The sequence below is a fragment of the Bactrocera tryoni genome, chromosome 4 (assembly GCF_016617805.1).
Source record: "Bactrocera tryoni isolate S06 chromosome 4, CSIRO_BtryS06_freeze2, whole genome shotgun sequence".
NCBI classification, from domain to species: Eukaryota; Metazoa; Arthropoda; class Insecta; order Diptera; family Tephritidae; genus Bactrocera; species Bactrocera tryoni.
This window is the reverse complement of record NC_052502.1, coordinates 43218039-43233268: the sequence shown is the minus strand read 5'-3', so window position 1 is coordinate 43233268 and position 15230 is coordinate 43218039. Positions and strand designations below refer to the sequence as shown.

General features: G+C 33.8%; 1 protein-coding gene across 2 annotated transcripts in view; it reads right to left on the bottom strand.

The window, feature by feature from the left end:
• Positions 1-15230, bottom strand: part of LOC120775916 (mucin-19) — a 65884-nt gene that overhangs the window by 14009 nt on the left and 36645 nt on the right. For both annotated transcript variants that reach the window (XM_040106312.1, XM_040106311.1), the window contains exon 2: positions 8220-8364. In XM_040106312.1, the coding sequence (XP_039962246.1) occupies positions 8220-8233 (14 nt within the window). In that variant the 5' untranslated portion in view covers positions 8234-8364. The remainder of the gene's footprint in view (positions 1-8219; positions 8365-15230) is intronic.

Genomic DNA, 15230 nt, shown 5'->3' with positions numbered 1-15230 from the left:
CGATCTCAAGTAAGGTTTGATCAATTTAAGTTCGTTAAAAGATCTTTCACTAGATGCAACTGATACAGGTATAGTGAGTAGTATTCTTAAAGCTGTCGCTAACGTCTTTAAGCTTCCAGTCCCATTGAAGAAATGTATAATAAAACTTTTTCTGGCGAAAATCCAATTTGTTCTTCGTTTTTCTTCGCTCTCTTTAATCAAAGTAGGACGTAGATGTCTTGTAAATTTACTATCAGTTTCCTCAAAAACGATATTGTGAGAATTTTGGAACTTCAGAATTTGCGTGTCTTCTAGTTCCTAAATTTTATATACTTAATATCGAAGATATTTTGCAAAAATTCACTTTTGTTCGAACCACCGCATGAAACTTGTAGGTAGGTAGATAAAGGGGGGCGGCAGAGCATCCTTGGCCCCGGGCGCCCGAAGTTGTAGCTACGCCACTGGTTGGCCGGTAGGCCAGGTGCAAGCCTTTTAAATAGCCTCTACGTCTGCAAAATGCTTTCCTTTCATGGGCAAATGCATTTTTTCGGAAAGGAAGAAGTCGAACGGTGCAATATCAGGTGAATACGGGGAGTGGTTAATGGTTAAAATGTGATTTTTGGTCCTTCGAATGTTGGATTCTGAGCAATTTTTGGTCGTCTGTCCATTTGTTGTTCCCCACCGTGCACACATCTTTCGTAAACCCAAATGTTCGATCAAAATGCGAAAGTTTCACCAATTTTAAAACAAAATTTAATGTTGGCCCTTTGTTCGAAGCACCGACAACACAAACATACTGACACTTAAAACGCAATAACTTCACTTCCAATCGATGAAATGTCATGAAACTCTCACTGGACAAGTGATAAAGGTAGCAGATTCGTCATATAGATGGCGTCACCAGAAGCGCTAGATTCAAAAAGTTTACTATGGAACGCCCCTTGTGTAGCATAATTCCATTTCTGAGGGCACTTATGTATTTCCCAATGAAAATTTTAGTTTAAGATTATAGTACCCAAAGCCACATAATATTTTCATATTATTTTAACTAACTCCTAAATTCGCAGAAGGGTTTAATTTTCCATTTCAGGCCCGCTGAGTAGCTCGGCGGCTTTGCTGTTGCCAGCGATTTCGCAATGAGCAGGCACCCAAACGAGTCTGATAGTGAAGTAGCTTATATAGCACATAGTAGTAAAAAAACGCACACAATGAAAAGATCACAACAGCCTTGCATGGCCCCGTTTCAATGACGACCACTGCAAATGTGTTGAGCATTACGATTTAAGGGCATGCACCTGGAATGTCTGGTCCCTTAATTGGGAAGTTGCCGATGCCCTGCTGATTGATGTCCGCGTTAGAGTAAAAGTTGACATCACCAACGTCCAAGAAGTGCGATGTGGCTTGTGGCATTTACTACAGTGGCCATGTAAAGGATCGCAAATTCGGTGCGGCGTTCGTGGTGGCAGAGAGACTACGTCGTCGAATCCTGGCATTCACTCCAGTGGATGAACTTCATACGCATCAAAAGCAAATTTCTTCAACATATCGGGACGACCCGATAGATGAGATGGACAACGCGACTAAAGATGTCTTTTATGAGCGCTACTATGTGAAAATCGTGCTTGGCGACTTTAACGCCAGAAAAGAAGCTATCTCTGGCACAGCGGTCGGAAAATTTATTGTCAAAAATGCATTTTCTGTTAGTTGCTTGAAGCAGTTAGCCTCCACAGTTAGAAGTGCGATAAAATTTCGTTGATTAAATTATGAAAGTAGAATTTATGTATATTCAAAATATTATTCGGGTCGGAAGCAGACAACAAATTTGTGTATTCGCAAACATTTTTTACCAAAATGAGTTACTTTTTTGTAATTTTCGGAAAAAAATTCCACTTAACATTTATTTTTACCAAAACGAATACATTTGTAATATTCTAAAAGTTTTTTTATAAATAAATGAATAAATTTAATCTCAAATATATATGTATAAGCTTCTGTGCATACACAGAAAAGTGGTTGTATCGCTTGCATTCGATTCGTTTTTAATTTCACATTTAAAAATGCGAATACAGTTACATTGATTTTCTATTGCAAAATTTTAATTTCATGCCAGAATAAAGCTATTTCTTTCAAACTATGAAACTATTTCGACAGAATTCCCGCTCTATGAAAATGTGTGAAAAACCCTCAAATAAAAAAGGTGATTTGTAAACTACTGCAAAGTGCAATAATAATAATATTTAAGTATGAGCTGCACATTGCGGTTAAAAGCAAACATATAAAAAACAGCAGCAAAAAAAACACTCACTACAATAACAAGTATTTGTAATCATAAAGGTTTTCCTTTTAGCGCTCGTTAATTGACGTCTCTTTTTTAGCTGAATTGTTGTTTTTTCATTATTTTTGTTATTTTTTTATTATTAATGTTGCTTTTATACCCCGAATAGGGCATACTTAGTTTAGCACGAAGTTTATATTACCCAAAAGGAAGCGTCGGAGACACTAAACAGCATGTACATACTTATGTATATAAATGATTTGCGTGGCGAGCTGAGACGATTTACCAGTGGCTATGTAAACGCAAACTAATCCCTCAGTTTTCGAGATATCGCTCTGAAATTTTACCTCTTTTCCTCGATAAGCTGTTTATTTGTCGGAGCCGCCGATATCGAACTACTAAAGCACATAACTGCCTTGCAAACTGAACGATCAGCCTCAAGTGCTTGTATGGAAAAATTATTCATATGACAATGTAACTTCAAAGGATTCGGCAACATTTTTACCCACCACAGTGCTACAATCTCCGAAGAAATTCGAAGATCGGACTATTATAGAGGATGATTCAGGTAAAGGTACTTCTCATGTTATTTTTCTTGGAATGAATTACCCTTAGACAACGTTTACAAAGTGTTCAACTTTATTACGAAAGTTCACGTTGTGTAAAGAATGTATTTCGCGCGCACCGCTCAACTTAAGGTCAACATAATCGGCCCACTGAGCGTATTATTCGCAACGCCGTCACCGATCTTGAGACCCAACATTCATTATTGGATAATATTAGACCGAATAAGCCACGTACAGTAGGCAGTGAAGAAAATATAGCTGCCGTAGCTGAGAATGAAGGCTGTGGAGATTCGATTCGGCGTCGTTCACAGCCATTCGGGCTGACGTATGGAACGATTCATGTCGAGATCTTAAATTGAAAGCGTACAAAATACAGCTTGTACAAGAACAGAAACGGCTCGAAAATCCCAAGCGCCATCGCTTAGCTCTATGGACTCTTTAAAAGTTCCAAGAAGATCCGAAGTATTCGAGCCAAATTTTGTTCAGCGATGATGTCCATTTCTGGCTCAATGGGTATGCAAATAAGCAAAATAGCCGGATTTGTGACAAAAGGCAAATTCAAGAGCTGTAACTTCATGCAGAAAAAGCAACGGTTTAATGACCGGTAGACTCATGACTCCATATTTCTTTAAAAATGATGCCGGTGAGAATGTAACCGTCAATGACGACCGCTATCGCGCAATGATAACCGACTATTTGATGCCTGAAATTGAAGCTCGTGATCTAGGCGTCATTTGGTTTCAACAAGACGACGCCACTTCCCACATATTGCATCAATCGAATTTATTGAGAGAACCCTTCGGTGAGCAGATAATTTCACATTTTGTGATGGTCGATAAGCCAGCAAGATCACTTGATATCACACCGTTAGACTTTTTCCTCTGGGGATATGTAAAGTCAAAAGTCTATGTGGACAATCATGCTTCGATTCAGGCCTTGAAGCAAAACATCACGCCTGTCATTCGCCAGTTACCAGTCGAAATGCTCGAAGGAGTCATAGAAATTTGGGTTCATTGGATGAACCGTCTGAGACGTAGCCGCGGCCAACATTTGAAAGAGATAAGCTTCAAAATAAATTTGTCACAGAAAGTTCCTTCGTATGTTGTTGTGTTTATTCCTTAAAAGGTAGGTAGGTAACCTCGAAATGGATCACCCTTTAGCATATAGCTTCCATGCAACCCATCAACATAAGCAAGATACAATTTTTTTTGTACACTATGCAAGAAAATATGCACCTGTAAAGGGTATTACAACTAATTTCGGTGTAATCGAAATTCATGGCCTTTCTTGTTTTTGTTATTTTTGCTGTTTTTTGTTATCTTTATTTTTTAATTGCACACATAATCTCTTTGATGTGCTTTGTGCTTTGTTTATTTTTGCTGCTAAATTGTTTTTCACAACATGCTTTTGCCATGTTTAGTTGCTGTTGTTGTTGTTGTTGTTGTAGTTGTTGGTAGAGCTGCGCATCAACTCAAATTGAAAATTCGGAAGTTTCATTATATACAATATTTATATTTGTAATACATGTAAATGGGCGAGTTGGCGGGAAGCTGAGCGTGAGCGGATTATAATAAATTATACATTTACGTGTATGTATGTGTATGTTTTTTTCCGTGACTGCATGTGTGTGTGGGTGCTTGGCAGTGCAGTTTATTACTCAATAAGCATGATGGCAGCATAAGCGCACATATTTATGTACATAAGTCAACTGGTTGCCTGATGAGCATTAGAAATTTGTTGCTTTAATCTGCACATACGCAGGTTTACCGTTTTCTTTTGGCTAGCCAAACGGTTAATATAACATTCATGCTCAGTTAAACAAGTAATTTGCACAAAATTAACCAATGCAGTCGTAATTTATGATTCAGCAGACAGACATGCGCACACACACCCATACTTATATGCAGATAAAAGCTTTCAGTTAAGCACATAACAGTCATTGTTAGGCATTTCAGTTGTGTGGTGTCTGTGTGAGTGACGCGAAAACTCACAATTATGTGGGAATGAACGCGCCCATAATTCATGCATTTTTCACCCGGGCCAAACACCCGCGCTTCAATGCGCACACCATTGCCTGCTACACAAGCATACATACATACATACAAACATAAATGTGTGCTGCGCACGTACGTGCACCGTTGCCCGTGTGTTTGTTTGGCTGCAAAACGAGTTTCTTCGCAGCGTCAGCGACAAGAAATGCACTGAGAAAGACACTGAGCGATGGTGTTGAAGGCAAACTTGATGGAAAAATTAAATGCATTCTTGATGACTACAAAATAGTTGCTTTGAAAGGCATGCATGCATTTACATACCAGCTAGTACATAACGGTATATTGATTTCATATGCAACATTTGCTTTGTGCTTAAAATATTAATATTAATTTAATTTTCTCGTTTAACACGAGAATTTATCGACACCTTTTGAGCTTGCTAGCGATGCTTTATTCAGTAAGCATTCTTATACTATATACGGGACTTTAGGTATTAGCATTTTGCTCAGATTTAATACATAACATAAATTGTGTGCAAGTGGAACGAAAATGGATGGATCGATAGTTTGTTTCTGTTTTAGTAAAATATTATAGATTGGACTTAGAAAAAGTTAACCTTTTCAACTGCAAAATTTTGCAAAGCAGGCTGATTTTATATGAATTCTACTAGTTACATATCGTCACTTAAAATGCAAAACAATCATCAAAAAATCGAAAATCCCTGTCAGATATAATAACCAATATATAACCAATAATAACCCACATATAACTAATATATAACCAATATATAACCCATATATAACTAATATATAACCCATATGTAACTAATATATAACCAATGTTTAACCATTTTATAACCAAAACTCAAATTTCGCCTGTAAACTTATGAAAAGTTATGTTATGCTATTTTGCATTTTAGGTAACGATTAGTGCATATGCTGGCTATTCAGTAGTCATGCCTGAAGAAAAAATATTTGCTTGCGCAACAGTAAAATCCAGTTCCCTTGTCAAGCGAGTCAACTTGATGCCTTCATCTGCCACAGTTGCTTCTGGCGAAGGTTCTTTATAAATAAAGTTAAAGGGTATCTGCTTAAAAGTTTATGCGTCTAGTCGCACGTCATTTAGGGTCTGTTATAAAATCCAACTTTTTTAATCTTTCATGTACACCAAAGCGAGGACAAATGAACGATATGAATTAGGAAAATTAGGTTGTAAAAATTCTGTAGGACTCAACTTTTACGCAGACAGGGAAATTATTATATTATTTACAAAAAAATTACTTAAGCTGTTGCGATTTTTCTGTACGCAAAATCGTTTTAGAAGACTTTTTTAAAGGGACCACAAGTATTTTTGTGCTATAAAGCTTTGAATGGTTGTCGATAGTTCTTAAAAAAATGATGGAAAAATTAAAGACATTATGTTTAAAATTCTTGCTGATAACTTGCATATCTCTCCAATAACCACCCGTAAAACAAGTGTTTTAAAGAAGATTTAAACAAACTGCGCCATCTTTAGGATGCTTCTGTTATTGTGATTGGTCCGCCATGAAATTTGAGGCCATAAAGCTGATTTTACTTAGATTATATTAGATAAATAAATGAGGTTTGCACCGCGATTTAGATCATTTTGCCTTCTCTTAAGTCAAAACGACTCTCTTAGCCCCAGCATAATGTTAAAGTCCAATATACTGCTAGGTGCTAGCGATACTTGGAAACATGGTCCCAAGGGTCTTTATCCTCCACCTACAGACTGCTGTGCAGTCAATTAGCAGGTGTTCTGGAGTCTCAGGCTCCATGTCACAGAAGCGACAATTCACACAGTTAAATAAGTGCTTCTTGAGCTTACAATGACCAGTGTAGAAGGCGACAAGTAGTCTGAGTTTGTCTCTTGGGAGGTTGATTACATTTTAAACCTTTTAAGGTTGGAACCACCCATTAGCTACTTGGCATAGCGCATGCTTTGGAGTTGTTGCCAATACTCCTCCCTATCACTCCTTCATCCTTGCGGAGCAGCTCCTTTGCGGTAAGGGGACTAACCGCAATGAAAGATTTGGGTCCAACCATATTGGTGTGCGCTGCGGAGCGGGTGAGCTCATCAGCCAGTTCACTTCCGGCTATACCTTTGTGGCCGGGCCTCCAGAAAAGGTGCACTTGTTTAAGATCTGATAGACTGTTCAGCCGCTCTATACATTCCTATACCAATTTCCGATAGTAATGTTGACATGCAATGTTAGACTCAATAATAATATTTAGTAAAGTGTTTATATTAAAACAAAATAGTATGGGTTTCTTAAGAGAGTCGACATTAAAGAAGCTGTTTCAAAAATAGCCGAATAAGCCGTCCCCCATTTGTGATATTTTGCCTTTGCACATAAGCTTTGCTGAACCTTCGAAGTTTAATCTATGCTCGTATGTTGTAATCGCATTCACTTTCTTAAACTTAACACTATATCAATAAGATTGAATAAATTAAGGTTAACTGCTATTTTGAAAAACGTAACTGTGTCGAACTGTGAGCTATTTAGACTTTTTTTATGTCTCAAGTGCCTTATGTATTTCAATAGGAAATCCGAATTTGTTACAAAGCAATTTTATGCATTAATATTTATACACATTTGTTTTTATAGAAACGCAAAAATTCTATTTCATAAACAAGGAAAGTTAAATCTCACTTTTCTGAAAGATTTTTTTTCAAAATTTAATTTATTTAATTTCTTTTATTTTAAATTCTTTTAATTAAATTAAATTTTACTTCTCTTAAAGATTTTTTTTTTTCAAAATTTAATTTTTTTAATTTTTTTAAACAAAATTTAAAATTTCATTTAATTAAATTAAATTTCACTTCTCTTAAAGATTTGTTTTTAACCAAATTTTATTTTTTTTAATTAAATTAAATTATACTTTTTTTTAGATATTCTTTTAATCAAAAATTTAATTTTTTTAATTTTTTTGAACAAAATTTTAATTTCTTTTAATTAAATTAAATTTTACTTCTCTTAAAGATTTGTTTTAAACCAAATTGTATTTTTTTTTAATTAAATTAAATTGTCCTTTTTTTTTAGATATTCTTTTAATCAAAAATTTAATTTTTTGAAATTATAAATAATTTTTCTAAATAAATTGAATTTTACTTCTCTTAAAGATTTTTTTTATCAAGAATTTAGTGTTTTTAATTTATTTTTTTAATTTCACTTTTTTTGAATTGTTTGTTGAGCATTTAAATCTCTATTTAAATTTTAATTTTTGTTCCAAAGAATGTCCAACTATTTTAGAGGTCAATGAAGTCAGTCTCGCAAAATACATAGATATGCGCCAGCGATAATCCGCATGAGATCCTTCTCGCACGATTATGTAATTTACCGTTAGCAGTGATGCAATAACAGTTTTAAAATTTTCAATTCATACTTACATTTTCAGCAACATATTTGCCTTTGTTGTTGTAATTTCTTGTTATTATTGTTGTAAACTTTGTGCACTGAATATTTGATTATCAACTCCTTTCGCTGCTCAATATTCAATATTCGTTTGAATGCGGGCCGCAATTAAATGTACACCTGCAGTTGCAAGTAAAATTAAATAGAAAATTTTATTTTATTTTTATTGATTTTTTTCTCGTGCATTTTATTGCAAACAAAACATGTCAAACAACAACACACAGAGTTCATGCACACAGTACGGTATTTAGAGTTTTTGCTTGCGAAATGTCTATTTGTCCGCTGAATGTATTGTTTAGCCGTCAAATATTTTGTTGAACAGTTTTGCGACTTTCACTTTTCACTCAAAACAAAAAAAAATATATAAATATTAAATTATAAATGCAAAAAATGTTTTGCATTTCATTTATTTTTTATTTGTAAATATGCAATTTTATTTTTTAGTCCGATCGGCCGATTTTTTCGCAGCAGCGCGCTATTTTAATTACAGTTATAAAATTTGCGAAAAATTTGTTGTGTTTTGGTGTAGTTTGCATCTTAAATTTGTTGTGCACACGCCACACATGCTGTTGTTGTAATTGCCGAGTAATTTTATTACTAAATGCCGTGCAATAACTGTTTATTTGGTGTCGCGCGTGTACTTTTGGAAGGAAAGTATACAGTAAAGAGGCGATTTTAAATTGTGGATTAATAATGGAATTTAAAAAATTAAACACAGCTAAAAAACTTTTGAAAATAAAATAAAAAAAAACAAATGAAAATAAAAATACTAAAAAAAGTAAAAATAAAAATAAAAAAAAAATATTTCGCGTTAATATTAAAAAAAAAATTAAGAAAAAAATGTGGGGAAATACATTTATAATAACAACATAACTGTAATAGCCCTAGAAATGTCGAATAGCAGAGTTTGAAATTCATATAATACATATAAAGGGTTGAAAAATATTAATAAAAAAATATAAATAAATTATTATCTTTGAATCAAAATTTTTAAAATAAATTAAAATTTAAGTATAAAAAAATAAAAATTTCTAAAAATATTTTAATTATTATTATTGAATTCTAAGAAAAAATTTATAATCATATATTTTCAAAAACTATAAAAAAAATACTTTAAACATTGATTAAAAATAAATTTAAAAAATAAAATTAAATAAAAAAATAAATTCTTTGTTATAAAAAAAATTTGGAATAAGTCTTTTAAAAGTTTAAAAATTTCACAATTCGTAATTTACAATTTTTTTGCTTACAAAAACTTTTTCAAATTTTTTTTCTATTCATTCTATAATAAAAAACAAGTATTTTTATTAATTTTCACAAAAAAAAAATATTATAGTTAAAAAAAAAATTCTTAAAACTAAATTTTAACTCATTATTTCAACATTAATGATTTATAAAAAAATTCCCTTCACAAGTAAAATGTTCAAATAGCAAATTTCAATAAAAGAAAAGAAAAAAATTAAAAAAAGTGTGTTAGAAATATGTTAAAATTTAATTATAAACAAACATAAAAATTTGGAAAAAATGTCTTTAAAAATCAAATTTATATTCATATAATAAGTACAAATTAATTCTAAGAAAATATTTATAATAATTTCTTTTAGAAATTAATAAAAAATGTATACCAAAAATCAAGGTTTTTTTATAGAATAAATAGAAAAAAATGTTGGCATAAAATTCTAAAAGCAAAAAATCATAAATTATGAAAATTTGAAATAACGAAACTTAATATTTTTACAAAATTTGCTTCTACAAGTAAAATGTTCAAAGAGAAAATTTCAATAAAAAAAAAATTGAAAAGGTGCATTAAAAATATATAAAAATTGAATTATAAGCAAAAATAAAAAATTTAAATAAATTTCTTTAATTCAAATTGAGTTTTCTATTTTTTTATATTTACTTTATTAATCTAAACAAAATTTTAAATTTCGCATAAAATTTATTTATTGTTGTTTACAAAAACTACATCAACAATTTTTACAAAATTTGCATTAATTTTAAATAGTTCAAACAAACATCTTCTACGAAAATTTATTAAATTCATAAAATTACAACTTTTAGTAGTAAAAAATACAAAAAAAATTCAAAATCTTGAAAAAAGGTTTTTAAACGCTAAAACATGTCTCATACTTTTCACATTTCCGTTTTGGAAAGTTAAGTATAACACACACGAAAACTAAATATTAATTAAAAAAAAAAGAAATTTTTAATTTCAAAAAACTAAATAAGTATTTTAAAACTCAAAAAAGTTTAAGAACTCACACCAAAAAAATACTCGATAAAACATAAATGAAAAAACAAAAAAATTAACAAAAAAATATTTTCAAAAAGTTAAAAAAAATTTACATCGAAAACTTTTTTTTTTTAATTTACCAAAAAAAAATAGTTTCAAAAAGGTTAAAAAAATTAAAGACCTTGAAAAAATATTTTTTTGTTGTACTCAAAACAAAAAAAAAATAACAATAAGGAAGCTAAGTACATCGCACTCAATATTAAAAATTATTACACAAGCATTTTATGGAAAAAAAATTTAGAACAAGTTTCAAAAAATTTATATTTTAAAAAATATTTTTTTGCTTTTAAAACTTACATTTATAATGCAAGGGAAATGAATTACGGAAAGTGTACAAAAACTAATTCAAACTCAATAAATTCATTGCTTCCAGAAAATTTTCACAAAAAGTCGTATTAAAGTTTCATGTATCCGTAAAAAAATCACAAAACCTACTAAGTAGATATGTATAATAAAATATCGGGTATTCAGCGCGAATTTTCAAACTTGCAACACACGTAAAAAAATTTTGCGATTGCAAACAAAAAGCACCAAATTCACAACACGATCGCTTTGGGTGTAACTGCGTGCGGCTGCTGTTGTTGCCTTCGCCGCCACTGGACGATGCATTCCAAGGTAACACACACTCAATAAAGTCTCAAAAAAAAAATGCGTTTTCAGCACAAGTAAAAAGCAGAAAAAATAATAACCAACTAACGGCAAACAGATCGTATGCTGTATTGGCAGAATGACTGACTAGCGAATTGGCAGGCAAACAGGCACTGGCACACTTCACGGTAATGCGCGCACTTAACAATCACTTTTGGTTTCGTTGCCAGCCGAGCAAGAAATGGCAAAATGATGAGCGCACCAAGCGCTGAAGACTCGCAAAGACTATCACGAGCCGCAGTTAGCCAACACGACTAGACAATGGATAGCAGCAAACAACACAAAACAAAAAAAAAATTATAGACTATCGTCTTAATTGTAGAATGAAGACTTACTACGGCGGCGCACAGTGGCTAGCGGCTGGTGAACTGGCGTACTGAAGTTTGAAGACTAAAATGTCTCGAGCGAACTGTAGGTTGTAGGCTGCTAGGCTGCCAGCTTGTTTGTCTGTCTGTATGCCTGTTGGTGCCAATAACCAGTGCACAGCTGTTAAGTCAGCGGCGGCAGCGAGCTGCGCAGTCACCGCACAGTGTGAGAGGTGCGCAACTTGTTGTTGTTTTGGCTCTTGTCCAAGAGCTTAAGAGGCAAGAGTGCGCTTTATTTATGTGCGTTTGTGTGTGTGCGTGTTTGTGTGCGTGCAGAAGAAGGAAGTTGCCGTTAATGAGCGCCAATGAGCGCAACAACAAAGCAGCTTCGGGCGCTGCGCGAGCGCAAACGAGCGCCAACACTGACTACAAGCGATTTAAGGCGCGCCAATTACCTACTACACACACCTTAATGGCTTTTAGCTCGGAGCTGTTTACTATTTCCAACTGACTGCAATTACTGCGGCTGCGGCAGTGGCTGCGCCTGCGGTCGACGCTGTCGGCTATGCGGTCATAAAAGAAGCAGGCAACAATGTCAACGGAGTTTGCCACCGATTGTCTGTTTGATATTGAATTAGTGTGCTTTATGCGCTGCCAAAAACATGCGCAAAGACATACATACATACATACATGCGCACAAATATGATGGATGGCAGTAAGAGTAAAGCGCAAAAGTGGCTTGGAAATTCCCGTGTGTACTTAAAATAGAAGCTTTATAACTTTTGCACACTCCAAAACATATGTGCGCGCCTTGGCCTGTGCCAGGTGGAAGTGCTCGGCGCTTGGCGTACAAAAGACTTAAGCAGCGAACTCGCTAAGTTGCAATCAAGCGCGAATGACAAGCGACCGCGCTCGACCGAACGCAACAAATGCCCATTTGCGCACTACAAAAGACTTAAGCAGCAAACTTGCGTTGCCAAAACACACACACACACAAGCATTTGCAGCAGCTGTTGCAAGCAGCGCTCTCGTGCGCGCAAATTTATATGTAAGGAAAGGGAATTTAATGGCAAGCCATGAAAGATGAAAAACGCAAACAAATAGCGGCAAGCAAACGCACACATACACTCACATATATATGTATGTATGTGGATTGCAGCATTTCATGCAGACCACATGCGCTCAGCCAATATTTATCAACTTAAATGAAAGCAAACACCACGAGTGCGCGAAAATAGCAGCGTTAAGCCGTAGGAGAAGAAGAAGAGGACAAAGAAAAATACGCAGTAGAAACAGCAGAAATTGAAGCTGAAGCCCATTGCAAAGAAAATGTAAATAAAATATGTAAACAAGAGCGTATTGCAACAGCGGCACGAGTGCGCTTTAGTTCATACATTTTCATGTCTACATCTGCACTACATGCATATACCTAAATATATACTATATATGTGTAGTTGTAAACATTTTTAAATGCAAACATACACGGCTGGAGTCTAAGGCCATGCACTGCTGGCTGCTGGCTGCTATCTTGTCTGCATTTCAGTTCAAAATGCCAAAGTTTAATTACTATTGTGGCACTTTAACATTGTACAGCCGCGGCGGCAGCGGCGGTAGCGTTGGCGGCTCCGCTGCTGTGGAAAGTAATGTCTCAGCGCACTCAGTTTTTGCAAACCACAATTTCATGAACGGCATTTGTGACTTGTGAAGAGCCTAAGCTGACATAAATCCATGCTTTAAAAAGCTAATATTCAAATGGTTATAAATTATATCTGATTATTCATAATTATTTGTTATTTTCAAGTAGTTGCTTGCAGTTTCATCAATAAAAATAAAAATAGTTTTCAAAATCCATTCCAACTTCCACAGTGGCAGCTACCAATGAACCCAGAAAATGCAATTGTTTTGAGAAGATTTAATTTAAGAGGTCACGGTGGTCTAGAATTTTCAAAAAATCGATTTTTTTTTTGTTTTATAATTCGAAAGTATAGTCCTTTAAGAATATACTGTAAAATTTTTGGAAGGATATTCACATTATTTCAGCTTCTACAGAGGTTTAGCAGGTAGCGCGCGGTCGAGGGACTCAATGAATGGAAGCTTTGTACGCCATTTATCTCAAAGCTACTTTTTTCGGCGTGCCGTTGATAAAAAAAAAAAACTATCCATCCGAATCACTTGAAATTTTAATATGGTGTTTATAAAATCAATATCTATCGCCGGGACTATGAACAAAGTTTAATTTTAAGAATTTCGATTTTTTCGACGTAAAACTGGTCCAAAAATACCTGTTTTCAGAATCTGAACTTCAAAAGCGCGAAATTTTTTTAATATAATTTTTTTTTTGTTGTAGTGTCAGCGATAGTGATTAATAATTTATGTGGTTTTTATGTTTCAGATGTTCTGAAGAGTCAAAATCAACAACGGCACCGGGAGTCATTTTTTAAGATAGCTTATTTGGACATCATTTTTGATATTGTTAAAAATTTTTTATTTAACAAAAAAAATATTTTTGTACTTTTCATAAGTGTATAAATAAACTGTAAACATTTCAAATCGATTGCTCTTTTTTTAAACCTTAAAAAAAAAATCCTGAAAACACTCATAATTTGAGGGTTCTATACCACCGGGACCCCTTAAGCAGCAATACATAAAGTTTTTGTCACTTTAGCTTTGAATAAAGAAGACTGAATTTTATGCATGCTAAATAAGACGTGCTTAAAACATTTTTTTTAAATACTTCAATTGACTCTCCTTGAGAAAATTCCAAATTTAATTACAAATTGCAGGTTTCAAATTTTTGAACTAAGTTGTTACTCATTCGTTTTTTTTTAACAGTCAACAATTCCACTGTGTTATAAACAGAACTTTATGTTTTCTTATTTTAAGAATCTATAGGAAAATTGTAATCTGCAGAAGCTGTAACCAATATCAAACAGATTTTTCTTATACACCATTTAATAGTTTTTATACTCTCGCAACAAGTTGCTAAGGAGAGTATTATAGTTTTGTTCACATAACGGTTGTTTGTAAGTCCTAAAACTAAAAGAGTCAGATATAGGGTTATATATACCATAGAGTTGAAATCCGGATGTCTGTCTGTCCGTCCGCCTGTCCGTCCGTCCGTGCAAGCTGTAACTTGAGTAAAAATTGAGATATCATGCTGAAACTTGGTACACGTATTTGTTGGCTCCATAAGAAGGTTAAGTTCGAAGATGGGCAAAATCGGCCAACTGCCACGCCCACAAAATGGCGAAAACCGAAAACCTATAAAGTGTCATAACTAAGCCATAAATAAAGATATTAAAGTGAAATTTGGCACAAAGGCATATGTGGACGTAATTTTTTTGGAAAAGTGGGCGTGGCCCCGCCCCCTACCAAGTTTTTTGTATATACCTCAGAAACTACTATAGCTATGTCAACCAAACTCTACAGAGCCGTTTCCTTCAGGCATTTCCATAAACAGTTCAAAAATGGAAGACATCGGATAATAACCACGCCCACCTCCCATACAAAGGTTATGTTGAAAACACTAAAAGTGCGTTAACGGACTAACACAAAACGTCAGAAACACTAAATTTTACGGAAAAAATGGCAGAAAGAAGCTGCACCCAATCTTTTTTTAAAAATTGAAAATGGGCGTGGCGTCGCCCACTTATGGACCTAAAACCATATCTCAGGAACTCCTCGACCGATTTCAATGAAATTCGGTATATTATATTTTCTTAACACCCTTGATGACGTGT